The sequence below is a fragment of the Neofelis nebulosa genome, chromosome 9 (genome assembly GCF_028018385.1).
Source record: "Neofelis nebulosa isolate mNeoNeb1 chromosome 9, mNeoNeb1.pri, whole genome shotgun sequence".
Taxonomy (NCBI): Eukaryota; Metazoa; Chordata; class Mammalia; order Carnivora; family Felidae; genus Neofelis; species Neofelis nebulosa.
The window spans coordinates 36,228,716-36,251,799 of NC_080790.1; the positions used below are offsets into that span (position 1 = coordinate 36,228,716).

The following is a 23,084-nucleotide window of genomic DNA, read 5'->3' on the forward strand; positions in this document are numbered from 1 at the left end:
TGAACAGGGGAGGGTCAGAGAAAGAGGGAGACACAGAATCTGAAACAGGCTCCAGGCTCTGAGCTGTCAGCCCAGTGCCCGACGCGGGGCTCGAACTCACAGACCGCGAGATCATGACCTGAGCCGAAGTCGGCCGCTTAACCGACTGAGCCACCCAGGCACCCCAAGGTTTATTTATTTTTGAGACAGAGAAAGATAGAGCACGAACGGGGGAGGGTCAGAGAGAGAGGGAGACACAGAATCCAAAGCAGGCTCCAGGCTCTGAGCTGTCCACACAGAGCCCAACGCAGGGCTCGAACTCCTGGACCGTGAGATCATGACCTGAGCTGAAGTCGGACGCTTAACCGACGGAGCCACCCAGGCGCCCCTGTAATCTCCCATTTTAAAGATAGAGGAAATTGAGGTTTGCACACATTAAAGAGCCTGGAACCTGGCTTACAGTTACACAGACAGAGCCCGGACGAGAGCCCTGAATTTTACAATTCCAAGCCTTGGATCTTAATCACCATCCTGATGACTGCCAATTTGTATCTCTTCTGTAAATTTCTTATTTATATCCTAGACTTAGATTCTTTTGTGCCCATTTAAAAATTTGAATTGTCTTTCCTACTCATTTTTTAGAGCCCTTTTTATATTAGCGATAATAATTTGTTATGTATAATATTGTAAATATTTGGTTTTTTGTTTTTCGTCTTTTGGTCGTAAGTTTTGAATTCGTTTATAGTCATTGCCATTACGCTTTCAACGTATCACCTTTAGAATAAAGGCGGGCGTGCCTGGGTGGCTGAGTCAGTTAAGCGTCCAACTGCAGCTCATATCATGATTTCATGATTCGTGAGTTCGAGCCCCGCATCGGACTCTGCATGGACAGTGCCAAGCCTGCTTGGGATTCTCTTTCTCTCTCCTTCTCTCTCTGCCCCTCCCCCACTTGCACTATCTCTCAAAATATCTAAATAAACTTAAAAAAAAAAAAAGAAGAAGAAGAAAGGTGGAGTCACAGATACCCTGGGGACCCTGGACTTCGCTTTCCCACTCTTTGGAGAGAATTAGGTTTTGTTGCAGCACTGTGAAATGTGCTAATACTACAGAAAATTACTGAAAAAATATTTTCAGCAGAGAGTAAAATCTTTTAGTTTTTATTTTTATTTTTTACAATTTTTTTAATGTTTATTTACTTTTGAGAGAGAGTGAGTGAGTTGGGGACGGACAGAGAGGGGGAGATAAATGATCCAAAGCAGGCTCCGCACTGACAGCAGAGAGCCTGATGCGGGGCTCAAACTCACAAACCACGAGGTCATGACCTGAGCTGAAGTCAGACACTTAATCGACGGAGCCAGGAGCCCCTCAACATCTTTTAAAATACTTGTTCTGTAAGAGACCTTTCTTCCTGACCCTGCGCATGCTGTTTTCATACACTGCTTCAAAGCACATTACAATCAACATTAAAAGCCCTCTCCCCACAAATTTTTGAAATGCTAACAGAATGTACACTGTGCAAACCTAAGGTATGCAGATTCTAAACGATGAATTTCTACACAATTACTCATTTGGAAGGAATATACAGCCGACTTACTTTGCTGGAATAGGAATTCCACTGGCATCAAAAAGTTTAAGAAACACCCAGCCACAACTTAACTCTCCTCTTTCACCGGTTGACTAGGAAATAAAAAGGCATACAAAACTGAATGTCTGAGCCAGTCCAATTTAAAAGCACATACTAAGTCCTTTACAGGGAACAAAATTAGCATTCACTTTTAGAAATAAACAATTCCTCCCAAGAAAATAACGTGAACCACGGTGGGTCCCATTTTCCTTGTGGGCCAGATGGCAAAGGCAGTTATATAAAGGAAAAATCCTCTCTTGTCGAATCACTTTTGAAAATCCCCTAAGCCTGAAGATGTGGAAACTGTTGCTACTGTTTCTTGAGTGACACAAATATTTTGTGGAATGATCTAAATCACAACACTACACCGGATTTGAGCTTTGTCTCAGTGAGAGATGAGATGCACACATTCAATCGTTTTTAATTTTGTAATCATCGGTTAGAACTTTACCTCCACTGTCAGCTGCTGAAGGCCACTGGGGACTTGCTTGGGGGCCCTGCTTCCCTCTCCTGTCCTGCCCACCCACAACATATATGGATGAATTTGCCTTAAAGAAATGAAAGCGTGGTGTAATATTATTAATATAGTAACAGTTGGTTCTCCGAGTTACCTTGAGGCCAGGTATATATACTATACCTACCAAGGTACTATTAGAGTGTGGAGACATTTAAATTACTATCACATGAAATCAGTGAAGGGAATGACGGGCACGCTTATTGTGATGAGCACTGAACAATGTACAGAAACTGCTGAATCACTGTATTGTACACCTGAAACTAATATAACACTCTATGTGAACTACATTAGAATTAAAATTAAAAACTTAATAGAAAAGTAAATTACTATCACAGACCCACACCCACTGGTTCAATCGTTTATGTGACATAATCCAAGGTTCTGTCGTTCCCTTTATAAAAATTACCACTCTGGCAGGTCCTTTAATGGGAACTGTCAGCCACAAGGTTAAGTGCCACCCCTGACCCTCTAGGACAAGGTAAAACACTGCTGGAATGCCACTGAACATGCCTTATCACTTTCTGAAAAGTCTCATCCTTTTCAAACCTTGATTCCTTAAAAGCACTGGAGTTCATTTACTCAGGCTATAAATATAAATAAATACAGTTTATTGTAAATGCTACTGAAAAAGCAGCGGTATATATATATATATATGTATATATATATACATATATATACGGTATATATATATATACCACCATTGCCATTCCTTGAGAGATTAAAATTCTATTACACATTAACACCTCAACTATTTTACTTGTAAATGCTTTTTTTAAAACTTCTCTTAACATTAGAAAGCTTTATCTTTCAACTGACATACATTGCGAATGTAAGAAATTCCAAGTTCAAATAATATTCCAAGATCTGGAGATGAAGAATTGGATCTGATAAAACAATCACCATCAAGCAAGCATGGCAAGATGCCTGTGACCTGAAATAATGAAGAAAACGAAGTTACTAATAAAAATTTAAAATGGGAGGGAGGTTTCAGCTTTACTCATCTGTACACAGTTTACACATTTGCATCACAATAACGGTCTTTTAAAGGAAACAAAAACCAAATGGATTGGACCCATCAAGGATTTCAAGTTTAAAAAATTTAATTGTTGTGTTGAAGGGAAATAACCTTTACCTTCACTTGCTCTTTGCTTAGAGTAGAGGCTACTCTACTGTTACCCAGGTCCTCAGAGGTGTCATAAAAATAATTTGCATACATAATAAGATATTTATATAGATCATTGTTCTTTGTAAACAGAACCAAAATCGAAGACTTCATGCAAACATTTGCTCAACTTTCCCGAGGTGGGCCTTACATATTTTCCTTGTTTGCTCATTCCTTTCCTTCTCTCTGGACGACCACATCCCTCTGTCTTGCCTATAAAATCCTCTCCATCCCTGAAGGCCTAGTTTCTCTTCTACAAAACCTTCCCTGAGCCTGAGGGCTAGAATTAATGTCACCCTCCTCTTGTGTTTCCACAGTACTTGGAGCCCTATATAACCATTACATTCTGTCTCTGTGGTGGTTATCAACAGGAACCCCGCCTCCACAGGGTTACTCTAAGGATTAAATGAGATAGTGCCCAGGAGGACCTACCACCGTGCTTGGCACATGGATAGAGCTCCATAAACACAGATTATTGTTATTATACTTGTCTGTATATGTTTCTTCTCTACTAACAGGTAAGTTCCCAAATGCCTGGGAAGAATGTCTGGCACCTAACAGATACTTAATTTCATTCAACAAAGGAACAATTTCATATGATTTATCCTTCCAAACAGTTCATCTTTATATCCAAAAAATTTTAGAAAGTTGTACCTAAATGCTTCATGTACACATGCAACACCAGAATTGTGAAGCATTGTACCAAAATACAAGCGGTGGGACACTTAGAAAATCAAACTGGACTTTTAGGAGATGAGCTATAGATGGATACACACAGCACACAAGCCAGATGGCTGGGCCTCTTCCACAACCTGTGCCCTCTCCCTGAACCCCTCTTGCTGGAAGATCTTTTGATGCAGTAAGAGAAAGGTTAATGAAGGATTTTTAGGATGTGGTGCCCCAAGGCAATTAGTTATGGGAACTAAATACTAAAGTAATGAGACTTTGGAGGTAGAAAAAAAGTAAAGCAAAATAAACTATCGACAATATTATAACAAGAACATAAAGATATCTTCATGTTCACTAACATCTATGTCATAGGGATTCAGTGGTTTGAAACCACCTAACCTTATTCCAGTCTTTTCTTGTTCCAGTTGTAACAGTGCCTGGGTATAATGTACCAGCCCTGGGTGTCACCTTTGATTTTATCTGATCAAACCACAGCTCTCAATAACACAGTTGATTTTATTTGTTAAAAACACTTCCTAAATTTATCTTTTTGTTTTCATTTTCATCAGGGGGCATTTCCTAGAATTGAACCCTGCAATCCACTGAATGGGATGATTCATAGGAATTGTAACTCTGATGAGTCAGAAACAAAAGTAATTTTCATCAAGTCCCCAAAGAACGTGAGATAATCCAAAGATTCAAATCCGGCCTCATATATTCTGTGCTTAACATAAACACATTATCTCAGAGGTACATGTGGACAGCTTTGCCTTAGAAATGAACTGCCTATCACTTAACAGGTAAAAGATGTTCACATTTCATTCCATTCACTGAGCAGATTCCTTACCTGGGGAGAAAAAGTCCATGTTTTGGGCTTTTTAGGTTGCCATGTGGCTCTGACTGTATGAATGTTGCTCAGAACCTGAAATGAGATTTTCTTAGATGAGATCATGCTGTAGAGAGCTCTCTCAAACATCACCACTCTTACATCCCAAACAGGGAACAGGGAACAGGCTATACTGCGTGGAGCAGAGGGCCTTGAGGGGGCTCTTACGGTTTTTAGTTTGTGCAACTCTGTGATTTGTTTTTTTACATCAAGTACATACAGAACTTTATTTATTTATTTATTTATTTTAACATTTTTAATTTATTTTGGGACAGAGAGAGACAGAGCATGAACGGGGGAGGGGCAGAGAGAGAGGGAGACACAGAATCGGAAACAGGCTCCAGGCTCCGAGCCATCAGCCCAGAGCCTGACGCGGGGCTCGAACTCACGGACCATGAGATCGTGACCTGGCTGAAGTCGGACGCTTAACCGACTGCGCCACCCAGGCGCCCCCATACAGAACTTTAAAAACGGTTAACAAAAAACTATTATAGCACTAATTTCTAAAACAATGAAAGAACTGAAAAAATAAATTCAGACTCAGATCTTTGCACTAGTAATAAATTATAGTAAGTGAAATACTTACTGAGACAGGTTTACCAGAAAAGCAAGTGAAATTTCAGCTACAAATGACCTATTAAGAAATGTGACCCACACGAGCATTTTATGGTAGCCCATCACCATGCCACTAAGACTGACAATGCTAATAATAGCCCAGATACACAGCCTCAGTTTCCTTCAAGATCTCCAGCCCCGTATATTATACTCTTCCTACAATTCAATCTCTTGTAAAATGCTTCTGCAAGAAGTTAGTCCCACAATGTACATAAGGCAATGAAATACAAAAGAAGAAAAAACTACAAAGAAGAGTTCAAATTCTGTAAAGTTATTGCTAAAATTGACATCTTCCAAAGAAACAACATAAAACTTTTATTTATTTAATTAATTAATTTAAAAGTTTATTTATTTAAGTAATCTTTACACCCAATGTGGGGCTCAAACTCATGACCCTGAGATCAAGAGTCACATGCTTCTCTCACTGAGCCAGCCAGGTGCCCCTAAAATTTTTATTTTAGATACAAATATTTTAGTACAGCACTTTTAAAACTAAACTTTAAAAAACAACTAGAAACTATCCCAAACATGTCCTATGAGGTCAGATTCAATTCACTGCCCTCTATGTATGTCCCTACTGGTAGACAACTAGGATTATCTTACGGGCACCTGAGTCGTTTTCCACATATACAAAGTGCTCGTTTCCTTCAACAACTAATACGTAGGAATTTATTTAAAACCTCCTAAAATAATATATATTCTCAGCCTGAACTCTCAGAGTACATACTTGTTTTCATTATTACCTGGTGTTAAATGTAAGACTGCATTTTGTCTATTCTAAGGTTCCTCTTAGTTTTTCAAGAAGCGTTTTTCACTTCTAATACCCAAAAAGTCCTTTGCAGTCATCGAAATTGAGATCTCCTACCATCTCTGCTTTTATCTTTTCAAATTGGACAATCCTGATTTTAATTCGGGAGTAACTTCTTCTGCTTGATAATTTTACACCTTTTTTGGTTTACGGACTCTGAGAGTTAAAAAGGACTTAGTCCAGGGGTGTCTGGGTGACTCAGTCGGTTAAGCGTCCAACTCTTGATTTCAGCTCAGGTCATGATCTCATGATCCTGGGATGGAGCCCCAGATCAGGCTCTGTGCTGAGCGTGGAGCCTGCTTGGGATTCTCTCTCTCCCCCTGCAAGCCCCTCCCCCACTCACGCTTGTTCTCTCTCTCTCTCTTAAAATAAATAAACATTTAAAAAGTACTTAGTCCAAACACCTCATTTTACATTTGCAAAAACTGCAGCACGAGCGGGTGAACAATTGGCTCAGAACCACTCTGTTTTCTGCACAAACCCAGAACACAAAGGATGAGGTAATCAAGCATTCAAAAAGTTTAGAGGCTTCTACTTAGCAAATTGTATTAAGAATACATAAGGACTTCTGCTCAAGATGGCATGTTGAATTTACACATTAACACGGTGGCTCTGCTCCCAACATAAAGGAGTGATAGTTAAAGAGATAGAGTAGAACTCAAAAGTAAGATGAACAATTCAATGGACCATAGATAGAAGGGGAAAGCTGTGAGGAGGCTGGGAGTAAAATCGGGGATCTCCCGGGCTCTGAGTCTAGAAGCAGGATGTGATGGCAAGAGGCTGGCTTTACCTGTTACAGAGGCTGACAGTACTCAACACATGACAGAACAGACAGCCTTATGGCTTGAAGACAGCAGGATGAAAAAGAAATGGTGGCCAACCCTCCCCCTCATAGGAAGTGGTGAACCTAAGCAGGTGAGAGGAAAGAGATGAAGCCATGATACCAGGCTGGGAACAAAGGCAACAAGCGGGCCCTTTCATGAACCTTAGATTAAGAACGTTAAATTCCACTATAAAATCTGGTTCTAGGCTGGAATTGGGGGGGGGGGGGCGGTGGTGCTGATGGTAGAAACCACAACACTATTAGGTAGGAGGGAAAAGAGAGTCATATCTTTCATGTAAAATGTGTCTCTAAAGATACGTGAAGAAATCAAATACTGTACTAACAACACAAGAAATAACCCTGAGGATTGAAATTAACAAGATATGTTGATATATGTAATTATATATTGATTGCTTTAAAAAAAAAAAAAAAGCCAGGGACACCTGGGCTCAGTCAGTTAAGTGTCTGCTTCAGCTCAGGTCATGATCTCATTGGTTCGTGGGTTCGAGCCCCATGTTGGGCTCTGTGCTCACAGCTCAGAGCCTGGAGCCTGCTTCGGATTTTGTGTCTCCTTCTTTCTCTTCCACTCCCTGTCTCTCTGCCCCTCATCTATTCACACTCTGTCTCTCAAAAATAAATAGACATTAAAAAAAATCTTTTTAAAAGGCCAGATTTACTTCTAGACAACATTAACAAGATGTGGGCAGGGTATTCAATAAAGCATGTTATTAGTATCTTTGATGTGTTAAGAAAAAGACAGAAGTACAGGATAATTTTAGATTTATGAGAATAATTTATAGCTAAGTAGGTATGTTAAAAATTGAAAGGTAACCACTTAATGGAAATATAATCTATAGATTCCGAATCAAAAGTAGAAAAAAATGGAATGTGGACAACAATATTTCAACAGATGACAGGAATGAGAAAAGCAAAGATAAAAGATGATAAACAGAAAAGATACACACAAATAAGGGAAATAAGTCCAAATATATGCATGTTATAGTGAATGAGGTTTGCCTAATATCTGCTCAATCCAGATATAGACAATACAAAAAAAATCATAAGCCTATTTTGCTTATGAATAGTAATGCAAAGATCCCAAACAAATTTTTGTGAACCCAATCAATCGGCAATGTTTCTTTTTAAACAAAATAAAAAGTTTATGATCAAGAAGAGCTTATCCCAGGAATAAAAGGATGTTTCAATATCAGAAGATCTATTATTGTGGTATACCAGCTCAACAAATTAAAGGAATAAAGTCAAATGATCATCTCAATAGATGAAGAAAAGAATTTGCTAAAATTCAACATTTACTTGTAAATATGAAAACTTGGAGCAGAGGAGAATTCACCACAGAAAGAGTACCTATCAATAACTTGTAACAAACATCCCATTGGCGAGTCTTCAGAAACACTGACATCTGTATCAGGAAGAAGACAAGGCAGTCTCTCCTGGTAGTCCCTGGCCCAAAGAGTAACACAGCAAAAGACATAAGGTATAAAAAGTGGAGAGACAAAACTGTCTTTATTTGCAGGCAATGCAACTATACACATAAGAAATTTGAGACTATAGAAAGTCTAAGTGACACTATATTTTAAAGGTATTAGAAATAATCAGCGATTTCAGGGCGTCTGGGTGGCTCAGTCGGTTGAGCATCCGACTCTTGACTTCGGCTCAGGTCATGATCTCACGGTTCATGAGATCTCTCTCAAAATGAATAAACTTAAAAAAAAAAAAAAGAAATAATAAGCAATTTTAGTAAAGTTTTGGGATATAAGGTCAACTTCCAAATGACAATAGCTTTCTATGCATCAATCATAACCACTTAGAAAATATAAGAGGTGGGGCTCCTGGGTGGCTCAGTAGGTTAAGCATCCAACCCTTGATTTCAGCTTAGGTCATGATCTCACAGTTTGTGAGATCAAGCCCTGAATTGGCTCTGAGCGGACAGGGTGGAGCCTGCTTGGGATTCTCTCTCTCCCTCTCTCTCTGTCCCTCCCATGCTCATGCCCTCTCTCTCTCAAAAATAAACTTATAAAAAGTTAAACAATTTCAAAAAAAAAAAAAAGAAAATATAAGAAGAAGATTCCAATTCATATAGCTACCAAAACTAGCTAATTTTTAGGAAATAATAAGGTAGGGGGAAGGTAAATAGAGAAACAAGTTAATAATAATAAAAGGAAGTAAAAAGAAATCTTCCAGAGCTGTACTATCCAATATAGTAGCCACTGGTCACATGTAGCTATTTAACTTTAACTTTAAAATTTAAATAGTCATGCTAGCCATGTGTGAAGCCACATTGGGTTAGTGGCTACCATGCTGGATAGCACAGACATAGAATATTTCCATTATCACAGAAAGTTCTATGGGCAGTGCTACTCCAGAAAGTGAGGCATTCTCTGTGATGGCTGACCCAGTTTCTTCAAGTTAATGGCACAAAAATTAAAAGGCAGGATAAAGGAGACTGTTGGATTAAAAGAGACTTGAGATACATGACAACCAAATGCAATGTTTGGACTTTGTATGGATCAGAACAAGTATACGAAGAAAAATTTTAAAACAACCAGGAAATCTGAATATGGACTGGGTATTAGATAGAAAAATGGAATGATTCTGAATATTGCAGAGGGGATAATGGTGGTTATGTAAGAAAAGTGGTTATGCGGGGTGCCTGGGTGGCTCAGTCAGTTAAGGGTCCGACTTCGGCTCAGGACATGATCTCGCAGTTTGTGGGTTTGAGCCCTGTGTCTGGCTCTGTGCTGACAGCTCAGAGCCTGGAGCCTGCTTCGGATTCTGTATCTTCCTCTCTCTCTGCCCCTCCTCCACTCGCTCTCTTTCTCTCTCAAAAATGAGTGGACATTAAACAAAGTGGTTATGTAAGAAAATGTTTATATGTTTATACATGCATACATATTGATTCATATATATAGGAGTAAAATGGAATGTCAAAAGTTTTCACTACAATGCATTTATAAAAAATGAAGAAAAACATTGGGGATAGATTAGCCAGTTGAGCAAAATCTTGATAATTATACTATTCTCTCTACTTTTGTGAATGTTTGAAAAACTTCATGATAAAAATTTGATTTTTAAATGAAAAGGCAAAGGCAGACTGTTAAATAACCATGTCAATCAATTACCAATGTGACTTATGTTTTACCATCTTTTAAAAAAGTCATAGTTTCAAATGTGTTACTCAGTAACATTCTTGATATAGGGACCCAGTGCTGTCCAATAGAACTCTAATAGAACTTTCTGTGATAATAAATACATTCTGTGTGTGCTACCCAATATGGCAGCCATTAGCCACATATGGCTATCGATCACTTGAAATGTAGTTGGTGGTACTAAGGAACTAAATTTTAAATTTTATTTAATTTTAGTTAAGTTTTAAATTAATATGCATTTAAAGTTATTTTAAATTTAAGTAAATAATTATTTAAATTTAAATAGTAACATTCAGCTAGTGGCTACTATATTTGGATTTGGACAATGATCCAATTTGCAATAAATATGATGACATATTTATCTAAAAATGACAAAAACCCCAAGATATTTGTATTTAAACAAAAAATATGCAAGACTTTTATAAAGAAAATTATGAAACATTATGATAAAATAAAAATGAAGATCAGAATACATAGAAAGATCATATCATATGTTTAAGGCTTTATGACTTAATTCTGTAAAGCTTCTACTAAAATGAATCTAAAAATTCAATGCAATTCTACTAAAAATCCCAACCGGGTTCTAAAACGTAATTTAACAAGTTGATGCTAAAATTCATATGGAGGAGCAAATAGTCTAGATTAGTTAAGAATAATTTATATAGAAAGCAAACTGAGGGGACTTGTCATATTATAAAGCCATAGCAGTTAAGACTATTATTGGTCCAGGGAAAGACAAATACACCAATTGACCAGAACAGACACCGGAACCCAATCCATATAGAGATGAACACTTGTTACATAACAGAGCCGCCTTGCAAGTCATGGGGAACAGATGAACTCTTCAATTAATGTTATTGAGACAACTGGCTATAAATATGGAAAAAATAAAACTAGATCTCTACAAAATACATAGAAATAAATTCTAGGTAGAGTCAATACCACAGTGAACAGAAATATTTAGAAGAAAATAAAAGAGAGTATCTTTATGATCCTGACATAGGGAAGGATTTCTTTTTTAATTTAATTTAATTTAATTTAATTCAATTTAATTTTATTAATATGAAATTTATTGTCAGATTGGTTTCCATACAAGGGAAGGATTTCTTAAACAAGACATGAAAAGCATAAACCATAAATGAAAAGACTGATACAGCTAACATCCATGAACTTTAGAAGTTCTGTTCTTGGAAGCGAACTTAAACAACACAAACTTAAATGCCAAACCACAGACCTGGAAGTGCTTGGAATGCAAATAACCAACAAAATGTCCAGTATTTATCAAGAATTATAAATCAATTATATACTTAACATACTTACATTAAGTTATACGAAGCTTGGAAATCCAAATGACAGATTTAAATTTATAAAAATCCAAAAGAAAAATGAGCAAAAGACACAAAACACAATTCATAATGATGGAGATCTGATTGGTTAATAAATGTAAGAAGAGACATTTAAAAACACACTAGATATCAGGGAAATCAAAACCAAAACCACAATGAGATTCCATTTCATACCCAAAACATTGGTAAGATAATACCGATTGTGAAGATATGGAGAAACTGGGATCACGGCCGTATTACCTGGAAGAACCTCTGTGGAGAATAATTTGGCATTACCTAACACAGGAATCCACCATTCAGCAATCTACTCCCAAGTACACTTACACATATTCTAAAGCCTTGTCTCACATGAACGCAAATCAACGTGTATAAGAATGTTCCCTGAAAGACTATAATAGTAGAAATGTTCAAGAGAATAAGGGATAAATGGTGGCATGTCCCTGTAATGAAATACCACTCAACAGTTAAAAAGAATGACCAAGAGCAAAATCCATCAACTTGGATAAAACATAAAGGGAAAAAAAGAAATTTGCAGAAGGTACAAGGATATGATACCATTTTATAAAGCATGGGAATATTAAAAATTAGGCTGTATAAAATTAATAAAACAAAATTTAGGATAAGGGTTACCTATATGGAGGGAGGAAACCAGCAGGATGTGGGAGGGATACATTGGGGCTTTCGATCATACTTGCAGTATTTACTTTTATTTTCATTATTTATTTATTTATTTATTTATTTTTAATGTTTATTTTTGAAAGAGGGAGATAGAACACTAGTCGGGGAGGGACGGAGAGAGAGAGGGAGACCCAGAATGCAAAGCAGGCTCCAGGCTCTAAGCTGTCAGCAGAGAGCCTGATGTGGGGCTCAAACTCACACACCATGAGGTCATGACCTGAGCTGAAGTCAGATGCTTAACTGACTGAGCCACCCAGGCAGCCCTGCAGTATTTATTTTTAAAATAACAGACTACTTTTGGGGCACCTGGGTGGCTCAGTCGGTTAAATGCCCGACTTCGGCTCAGGTCATGATCTCACAGTTCATGGGTTCGAGCCCCGTGTCGGGCTCTGTGCTGACAGCTGGGAGCCTGAAGCCTGCTTCTGATTCTGTGTCTCCCTCTCTTTCTGCCCCTCCCCTGCTCACGCTCTGTCTCTCTGTCTCTCAAAAATAAATAAATGTAAAAGAAAATTTTTTTAAATGATAGACTACTTTTAATGAGAAGTCTTAGGTTTACGGAAAATTGAACAGAAAGTACTCATTTTTTATTTTAAAAGAAGTTAGAGTACTTATTACAAACTCGGAGGCTTCAATAGAATTAGGTGATAAGGCCATGGGTGTCTGTTACGTTATTCTCTGCACATTCCTTTTTTTGTTTTATTTATTTATTTTGAGAGAGTGTGTGCTGAGTGGGGGAGGGGCAGAGAGAGAGAATCCCACGCAGGCTGAGCACTGCCATCGCAGAGCCTGACATGCAGTTTGAACTCACAAACCATGAGCTCATGACCTGAGTTGAAACCAAGAGTCAAATGCTTAACCGATTGAGCCACCCAGGCACCCCTCTGCACATTTCTATGTTTAAAATTGTTCATATTTTTATTATTTTTTTTTTTTTTAATTTTTTTTTTTCAACATTTTTTATTTATTTTTGGGACAGAGAGAGACAGACCATGAACGGGGGAGGGGCAGAGAGAGAGGGAGACACAGAATCGGAAACAGGCTCCAGGCTCTGAGCCATCAGCCCAGAGCCTGACGCGGGGCTCGAACTCACGGACCGCGAGATCGTGACCTGGCTGAAGTCGGACGCTTAACCGACTGCGCCACCCAGGCGCCCCTGTTCATATTTTTAAAAATATTGTTAATTCCAATAAAAATAAGGTGAGTATAAAATAGATCTAAAAGGAGACAAGTAAACAAATTGGAAAATTATAATGTTCCAAGATCTGAAAGATTCTAAATGTGAGCTATAGGCTTGCTTTCTATTTCTCTTATTGGCAAAACAGATGGGTAATTAGTGGATGTATTATTTCTTAGTGAGTACTTAAGGTTTTTAATTCATGTTTTAAAGGGGTGAAATATACAATGGTGGTGATTCTGAAATGTGTTAAACATATCAGACAAGTTAAAAGAAATATACAGTGAACTCTCATATACTCATCACCTAAATTTTATCATTAACATCTTACTATCTTTGCTTTATCACACATATCATCTATCTATCCCTCAATTCATCTTATTTTTTGATGCGCTGCAAGCCTGCAGACATTAGTAACCTCTCTCTAAACTAGCATGCATATCATTAACTAGAGTTCATTTTTTTTTTTTAATTTTTTTTTTTAACGTTTATTTATTTTTGAGACAGAGACAGAGCATGAATGGGGGAGGGTCAGAGAGAGGGAGACACAGAATCTGAAACAGGCTCCAGGCTCTGAGCTGTCAGCACAGAGCCCGACGCGGGGCTTGAACTCACGGACCGCGAGATCATGACCTGAGCCGAAGTCGGCCGCTTAACCGACTGAGCCACCCAGGCGCCCCAACTAGAGTTCATTTTGTATTCACAGTTATTTTTTGACGTAAAATTTAATATAATGAAATTTACAAACCTTATTTTTATTTTATACATAACGTCCAATGTGGAGCCAGGAAAGTGGACTGGCTAGGGATCATAGGTCCTGAGGCACGACACAGTGAGTGCTATCAGTGGAGGCCTGGTGAGGAGCGTGAACTTCTCTCAGGGCCCCAGAGTCAGGAAGCACACTGTCCCCCCAGGGATGTGAATAGAAGCCAAGTGAGGAACTTGGACTTCCATTCTCACCTGGGGTGGTGAGGTGCCACCTACCTTCCCTTGACAGCATGGTGTCAGGGGCCTGCTAAAACAGAAGTTAAAATAAGATCCAGAAACCCGTAATACCCAAAATGTCCACGATACAATTGAAAAATCACTCATCATACCAAGAACCGGGAAAACCTCAGCTTGAATGAGAAAGGACAATCAACAGATGCCAACGCTGAGATGACACAAATGTTGGAATTATCTGACACCTGGAAAGCAGACACCTAAAAATACTTCCATAAGCAACTATGGACATGTTTGAAACTAATTTAAAATACAGAAAGAGATACAAACTCTCAACAAAGATATGGAAGATAAAAATGAACAACCTGGCGGAAATTCTAGAATTGAAAAACACAATAACCAAGGTGTGCATAAACACACACAACTCACTGGACAGACTCAAATGTTGAATAAAAAAGCAAAGAATCAGGGAACTTGAAGGTAGGAAAATAGAAATTATGCACTATGAGCAACTAAGATAAAGCTGATGGGAAAAAAAAAAAATAAACAGAGCCTCAGGAACCTGTGGGATTATAACAAAAGATCTCACATTCCTGTCATCAGAGTCCCAGAAGACAGTCTGGAGCTAGAGAAGTATTCAAGAAAATTATGGCTGAAATATCCCCAAATTTGCCAAAGGACATAAGCCTATAGTTTAAGAAGCTGAGCAAAACTTAAACAAGATAAACCCAAGAAATCCATGCCCAAGTACATCATAAACATATAAAAATGAAACCCATATGTCTTGAAAGAAATAACACCTAGATTTACCAATAAGGGAACACCAATTCTAGTGACAGTGGATTGCCATTCAGAAGCCATAGAACGAAGGGGCACAATATTTCTCAAGTGCTGAAAGAAAGAAAGAAAGCAAGAAACAAAGAAAGAAAGAAAGATAGAAACAAAGCAAGAAACAAAGAAACAAAGAAAGAAAGGAGGAAAGAAAGAAAGGCCAAACCATAATTCCATATCTAGTGAAAATATGCCTCAGGAATAAACGGGAAACAGGCATTTTTGGATAAAGAAAACCAACGAGAATTTGTAGCCAGCAGAAAGAGTGGTTAAAGGAAATTCTCTCAACAGTAAGAACATGTTAAAATCAGGAAACTTTTAACGTTAGGAAGGAAAGAAGAACAATGGAAAGAGTAAAAATAAGGATAAATACAACAGATTGTCTTCCAAGTTTTCTAAATTATGCTTGATGGCGGAAGTAAATATAATACTGTGTGATGTGGTTCTTGATGGTTCTAGAGTTAAAACCAGAGTTCCTGTGGTTCTAGAGTTAAAACTAGAGTTCTTATGGTTCTAGAGTTCAAACTCTACATAGAGTTTTAACAATAATGCTTTTATTGTTTTTATTCCCTAGAAGTAGGGAAGCACTCTTAGGTAAATAGCACAAGTATTTATATAACTATTAACTATCATCTCTAATTTGTCAATTGGAACTTTGACATAGATTAGTTACATAGATTCCCTTCTATTATTTTTAATGAATAACTTCTAATATCTTGATATGTTAGATCAATAAAATTCCAGTCTTTAGGTTCTCATTCATGAGCATAGGGAGAGGGAAAGTGAAATATCAAACCAGATCTAAGCAAAGAAGGCAATTCATCTTTTTTTGGTCGCTGATGACACCTACTGGCTTACTAATGGCAGTGTTTTGTGCAGGGTGTGTAGAAATGAGGGAGGATCACTGGAATCACCCGGTTCATTTATTTATTCCCAGTTCAGAAAGAAAGAAAGGCACTGGGAGCTGCAGGCAGACTCAGCACGAATGAAGCTAAACCCACAAACTCCTCCAAATCTGATCAGCTCTCAGTGCTCCCTATCTCATTGAGTGTCACCACCAACTGCCCGGATGTGGAAGCCAGAGACCTAGTGGCATGTTTGACACCCCGCTCTCCCTCACCCTCCATCTGCAAGCCAGCACCAAATTGTGGTTTTTACGGTCTACGTATCCCTGTAGCCACGGTTCTCCTCTCCGAGATCTCCACTTCCCCAGACTAAGGTATCCGCTTCATATCTCATCTAGCCACATTTATGTTCTATGTGTTTTCTAAGTGCTTTACTATTATATTAACTCATTTCATCCTCACATGGACCCTAAGAGATGTGTACCAGATGAGGAAAGTGAGAGAAGAGTAGGGCCAAGTAATTTGGTCAGCATCCCACACCAAGCTGGTGGAGCCGAGCTTAATCTGGGGCAAATGACTGACTCCAAGTTTTGTTTTCTTGGAGGCGCCACGGGCTGCCCTTTGACCACCACACTGTGCCAAAGACCCCAAATGGTCTACTCATGTCCTTCTGGCCCCCCTTGTAATTCATCTCCAAAGAAGAGCCAGAGATATTCCCAAAGTGTAAATCTAAACTCTGTCACTTCTTCCAATGACTCCACTGTCTTTAGGATAAAGACAAAACTCCCTTACATCATGGCTTACAGTGTCTCATACCGTGTTCCTGATGTCTCCCATGTCACCCCATCCCACACTTCCTCTTGCCTCTCTCCACTTGGCCACACTGGCTTTCCCGAGTCCTTCCCCACCAGGGCCTTTGCCTGTGATGTTCCTTTGGCCAGGCTCCTCTTCCCTTTTCCCTTCGCCTTCTAAAGGCCTCTTCGTCCATAGATCTCAACCCGAGAACCCCCTCTCAGGAGGGAGCTTAGACTCTCAACATGAGAATTCTTTTCTAACGCAGCTAGTGCTGTAAACTTCTCTCTAAGCAATATTTTGTTAACATCCCACAAATTACAAATTCCATCTAAGCACCGTATTTAAGCCGTGTCTCACAAACAAATCAATTAATTTTGCAAGAGTCACGAAAAAGGACACAAGCAAACTTTGTAAGGTGCTGGTAATGCTCCATGTCTTGATCTGGATGTTGATTATACAGGTGTACATTTGTAAAACATAAAATACTCTGCACACTCAAGACCTGAATTATATACGATACTAGAAGACAGGCATCAGTACCTTTCTTTGTAAGCGAGAAATCTAAGGCTCAGAGGAGTTAACTGGGACATATACACCAACATCATACACTTGGCAACTGAAAGAGCCAGGAATTAAACCTATGCCATCAGAGCCTTACAGTTTGCAGTCTACCACATATAATTTTATATGTACACATAAACATACAGAGAGAGAGAGAGAGAGAAATTGAGAGAGAGACAAACAGAAAGACAAACTCAATGCAGTACATGTTTAATATGCAGCATTAACAAAGTATTCTCCTATCCTGATTGATCTGTTTTACTCCTCAGTAAGCTCACCTTATTTCCATCAAACAGACAGAGGCTAACATGTCTGCTGAGCACCTGGATGCTTGTTCCTGGAAAAGGAATCATTTTACAGCTCCAGAGGGTCAGAATGAATGAAACACGACTTGGTATTGACTTAATCTGAGAAAAAAAAATTGGTTATAAAAACAAGGCTTACTTTATGACTTATAAGACAAATTCATTTTCAAAGCATTTTTAATAAATACTTTAAATGCACACAGAATAAAAAAGGATGAAAGAAAAAAAATTTACACATAAACATATGCACACAAGGAAGGTTTCAATAGTCCATTCCACTTAAATAAAAACCTTTGGTAAAATTTCCATAAATCTTTCTATTTGAAACATTTGCATTGGGGGGGGGGTAAATGCATAAAAATCATAATGAAAAAATAGTACAACTAGGTAAAACGTATGACCTGATCATGGAATCAGGTTCATTCTTACAATTCATTCCTATATAACATAGGTAAGTATAGAAGGTCACCACAGCATAGTAACCAATGACACCTGACATTAATATCCGGCTGGCTCCTCCTCCTTGTTTTAATTCCAAGCATTTACCTATATTGCTTCTTGGCTTCTCGTACAGATGCTTTGATAGAATGCACTGACCATTGGATATGATTATTCAGTTCTACTTCACAAGTATAGTTCAGAATGTCAATAAATAAGTTGCCACTCTGGTTTCTTATTTAAAGACATCTTTGATTCTTAACATTCTGCTTGATGGTCATGAGCCTTTCCATTTAAGTAACATTTTTTTTAATGTTTATTTGTTTTAGGGAGAGAGAGAGAGAAACAGAGTGCAAGTGAGGAAGGGGCAGAGAGAGAGAGAGGGAGACACAGAATCCGAAACAGGCTCCAGGCTCTGAGCTGTCAGCACAGAGCTGGACACGGGGCTCGAATTCATGAACTGTGAGATCATGACCTGATGCGAAGTCAGACGCTTAACCGACTGAGCCACCCAGGAGCCCCTCATTTAAATAACTTATATCATTGAAAAAAATAAGGCAATATCTAACAGCTTGTCACATTTTCAATTTAAGAAATAAGAGCTGAAGGGGCACCTGGGTGGCTCATTTGGTTAGGCGACCGACTTTGGCTCAGGTCATGATCTCGCATTTGGTGACTTTGAGCCCCGCGTCGGGCTCTGTGCTGACAGCTCGGAGCCTGAAGCCTGTTTCGGATTTTGTGTCTCCCCCTCTCTCTACCCCTCCCCTGCTCATGCTCTGTGTCTCTCTGTCTCTCAATAATAAATAAACGTTAAAAAAAATTTTTTTTTAATAAAAAAAAGAAATAAAAGCTGAATATTTAGTTCTCTGGGTACAAGTTCATAAAATTAAATGCCCTTCATGCAGGTTCTAGTACACTAAACAGACCAAATGCAACATTATTATTGACTTGAAATAAAAGACACTTTATATACTAAGGAGGTTCCAGGCAAAGTTCAGGTTGAGAGGAGAAAATTCTACACCACTCTCCCCGCAAAACCTAACCACGCTGGGTCCTCTTATTTTTCCCTTGAGGCTCTGAAAAAGGGAGGGAGAGAGGGCAGAAGGTCAACGGGAAGGGGGGTGATGTGCTCTAATGTGGTTCAACTCTGCTAAAAGGGAGGAGGCTAGAATTAAATATAAAGACTATTTCCCACTTCAAATGCTCAGAATACCAGGAATCCTTTACTCCAAGCTCTCCCCAAAACAAGTATAATCATAAAAGACTTGGAACTTCCTCATTCCAAGTTACTCCAACACTTACTGAGTTATCATGTGCCAGGCACTGTTCTAAGCCCTTCACACATATAATGTAATTCAGTAACCCTATGTTGGAACTATTATTATTAGCATTCCCTTTTCTTCAGATGAAGAAATTGAGGCAAAGAATGATTCAGAGAGATACCTAGTATTATTTCCTTTGTAACAATGGGAGAAGAGAGCAACAGAGAAGATAAATAAAATAAAGTCAAGATAACAAATCCAAGTTTTGTCTTAGCAATGAAGTTATCACTGAGTGTTTAAAAATTAAAATACAGAAACAATTTTTTTTATTTTCAATACTGCATTAATCAATTCACATGTTATTCACATACTTGCAACCATGATAAAATCTGGAAAGGTGTAATTTTATTGATAGCGACCATACTCACCGTGCCTGCTTTAGCATCCCACATTAGATCTCTGAAGGCCAGCTGTGAAGGAGTGAGCTCTGGTTGTAAGAAGTAACTTGCTTGAAATTGATTCCCTGCAAAACCAAGTTTTCCTTTATTTTCTTACAAAGAAAGGAATGAAATCCTAAGCCAAAAATCTATAATGCTATGCCACAAATTTAGGATACAGACATCCAAAATGCCAAGCTACCTACTGAAACTTGCTTTCTAAGGCATATATGCCAATGGAGATTTATTCATGTGTAAAAACAACAGTAGAAGATATAGAAGCACATAAGGGCTGATCTTAAAGCAGTTTTAAGAAAGATCTCAGTGGGTTAGGGGAGATGGGCTAGATAGGAGACGGGTATGAAGAAGGGCACTTGTGGTGAGCACTGGGTGTTCTATGTAAGTGATGAATCACTAAATTCTACTCCTGAAACCAATCTTGTACTGCATGTTAACTAAAATTTAAATAAATAAAAAAAGAAAAACTCCTGTTACTAGAGTACATCTCTGTAATATAGCTGGTTAAAAAGGAGAGCTTCAGAAAAAAACAAAACAAAACAAAACAAAAACTTTTAGGCCAGTAACATGCCCTGTCATGAAGATGATCCATTCAAATGTTTTTGTAAAATGCAGAAAATCTGTGAATACCTTTTAGAAAAATATATAATCATTCATTTCGTTTCTTAAGACAAAATCATTTTTATAGTGTTCTCCCATACATTAGTTGTGAAGAATACTGATTATAAAATCATTTATTCATTTGAGAAATCACTTCTGAGTTCCCACTGTGTGCCAGGCACTCTGCTAAGACCTGCAAATACTCACAAAGTATGTGAGTCAGAGAAATACAGCCCCTGCCCTCATTAGTTTACAGTTGAGTGGGGGAAATAATAAAAACAAAATAAGTAGAAGAGGTTAAGTAAAATAATTATAAATTAACGTAGGTCCATAAAGCGTGCTCAAGCAGAAGGGTGTAGGGGGCACCTACATTAGTCAAAGGAGACCTCTCCAGGAAGGTGGAATTGCCCCTGGGATGGATGCAAAGGATGGGAAGGAGCTGCGCATTCAGGGAGGGCTGAGAGCCTTGCAGCAGAGGAACTCAAAGCAGCCCTTCCACAGATAACACAACACTTCAGGCTATACAGGAGATCCTCCCCAACATTATTTCTCTTTACCCAGCTTATGGGCAAATGTTGTCAAGTACAGAGAAATCCAAGAACGAATAAGAAAATGGAAATGCGACTGGATAATAGCTCTTCAGAAAAGTCTTTCTGTGAAGAAATGGAGAGAAAGGGAGGCTTTGGCTAGAATGAGGGAGGATGAGAAGGGCTGGTTTTCTTAAAAGGTGCAGGTATCAGGTGTACTGGTACTATGACGAGGGAAGAAGCCAGTGTGGGGAAGGGCGGCGGGCTGCAGATACACGAAAGGGCTAACAATTAAGAATCATTGTTTTTGAAATAAAGCAAAGGGACTAAAACCCAGAGCACACAGGCTGGTGGCTGACAGGGTCAGGGATCCTTCCTCCACTGTCACAGGAAAGATGAAGGAAAAGATGAGCACCAAAGAGATGTGATATTCAACATCCTTTTAAACAACTCGTTTTGGCTAAAACCAGAAAATTAATCCCAAAGCCTGACTGCTTAACTACAAATTTGTGGTGGCTCACAGACACGCGTTACCTTCCTCCAGAAGCTGGAAGAGCATGGAAGGCCTGAACCCTGAGGGAATAGCTCCCATTGTGGTTAGCACATCAATAGTGTTTATCTGCTGGAGACAGTAAAAACCAAAATCAGTTGCTTGTTTTCATTCGTGTCTCCTCACCTCTATAATACTTTCTCTTATTGCTATAGCAACTACAACCCAAAGTAGGAAAACACAAACATGCAGACTTCAGTGGACAAATACAGCAACTTAGCCCCAAATTCCTGAGAATGCCATCATCGAATCCTGGCCTCTCCCAAGGACCTAAGCCCTACGCAGTGCCCAGCTCTGAGCTCCAGACCAGCTGTTTCCTGTACATCTTTCATCAAAATGTCCCTCTTCCTGTCCTGCTCTACAGCGTGCTGCCACGTAACAGGTGAGTTAACGTCGCAAACTGATACTCACTGAAGAATTCATGTCTTTTTTTTGTATATGTGTACGCACACACATACATACACGAGTACGTCCATGTAAGTGATACGTGGTGTAAAAGGTCAGAAAGGATATTTACTAAACTATTAATGGTGATTCCTTCTGGGAGGAAAGGAGTGGATTTTCACTTGGTTATGTAACTTTTTAAAATGATAGGAATAGGGGGGGCACCTGGCTGGATCAGTCAGTTGACTGTCCGACTCTTGATGTCAGCTCAGGTCATGATCTCGTGGTTTGTGAGTTTGAGCCCTGCATCTGACAGCCTAGAGCCTGTTTGGGATTCTCTCCCCCTCCTCTCTCTCTGCCCCTACCCTGATCATGCTCTCTATCAAAATAAATAAACTTAAAAAAAAAACTTTTAAGGGGCGCCTGGGTGGCTCAGTCGGTTGAGCCTCCGACTTCGGCTCAGGTCATGATCTCGCCCTCTGTGGGTTCGAGCCCCGCGTTGACCTCTGTGCTGACAGCTCAGAGCCTGGAGCCTGCTTCCGATTCTGTGTGTCTCTCTCTCTCTGCCCCTCCCCTGCTCATGCTCTGTCTATCCCTCTCTGTCAAAAAGAAATAAAACATTAAAAAAAATTTTTTTTTAAACCCAAACTTTTTTTTTTTTAATTTTTTTTTTTTTTTAACGTTTATTTATTTTTGAGACAGAGAGAGACAGAGCATGAACGGGGGAGGGTCAGAGAGAGGGAGACACAGAATCCGAAGCAGACTCCAGGTTCTGAGCTGTCAGCACAGAGCCGGACGCGGGGCTCGAACCCACGGACCGCGAGATCATGACCTGAGCCGAAGTCGGCCGCTTAACCGACTGAGCCACCCAGGTGCCCCTAAAAGCCCAAACTTTTAAATGATAGGAATATGGATAATTTCTCACTTTTTTGAGCTTTTTAGAATTTTTCATATCTACTGGAATTTAATATCTTTACCCAAATGATAGAAAACTCAGGCAGAATCAATAAGAAATAGTTGCAAGCCCTCAATTCTACTCTTCTTACAGAAGAGGCCTAATGAGACATATTACATGAACCGTATGTTTTATGCTCTGTACATTTCGTGCCCTGTACCCTGTTTAAGATCCAAAGCTATCTTC

General features: G+C 38.9%; 1 protein-coding gene across 6 annotated transcripts in view; it reads right to left on the minus strand.

Annotated features, from left to right (window-relative positions):
• NPHP1 (nephrocystin 1) overlaps positions 1 to 23,084 on the minus strand; it is a 59,775-nt gene that overhangs the window by 19,963 nt on the left and 16,728 nt on the right. For 4 of the 6 annotated variants that reach the window (XM_058683255.1, XM_058683253.1, XM_058683256.1 and 1 more), the window contains 6 exons: positions 21,544 to 21,631; positions 19,856 to 19,950; positions 17,701 to 17,829; positions 4,799 to 4,873; positions 2,941 to 3,051; positions 1,574 to 1,656 (listed from right to left, as the gene is read on the minus strand). In XM_058683255.1, coding sequence (XP_058539238.1) covers positions 1,574 to 1,656; positions 2,941 to 3,051; positions 4,799 to 4,873; positions 17,701 to 17,829; positions 19,856 to 19,950; positions 21,544 to 21,631 — 581 coding nt within the window. The remainder of the gene's footprint in view (positions 1 to 1,573; positions 1,657 to 2,940; positions 3,052 to 4,798; positions 4,874 to 17,700; positions 17,830 to 19,855; positions 19,951 to 21,543; positions 21,632 to 23,084) is intronic. The other 2 variants (XM_058683254.1, XM_058683258.1) reach the window with 1 other exon arrangement.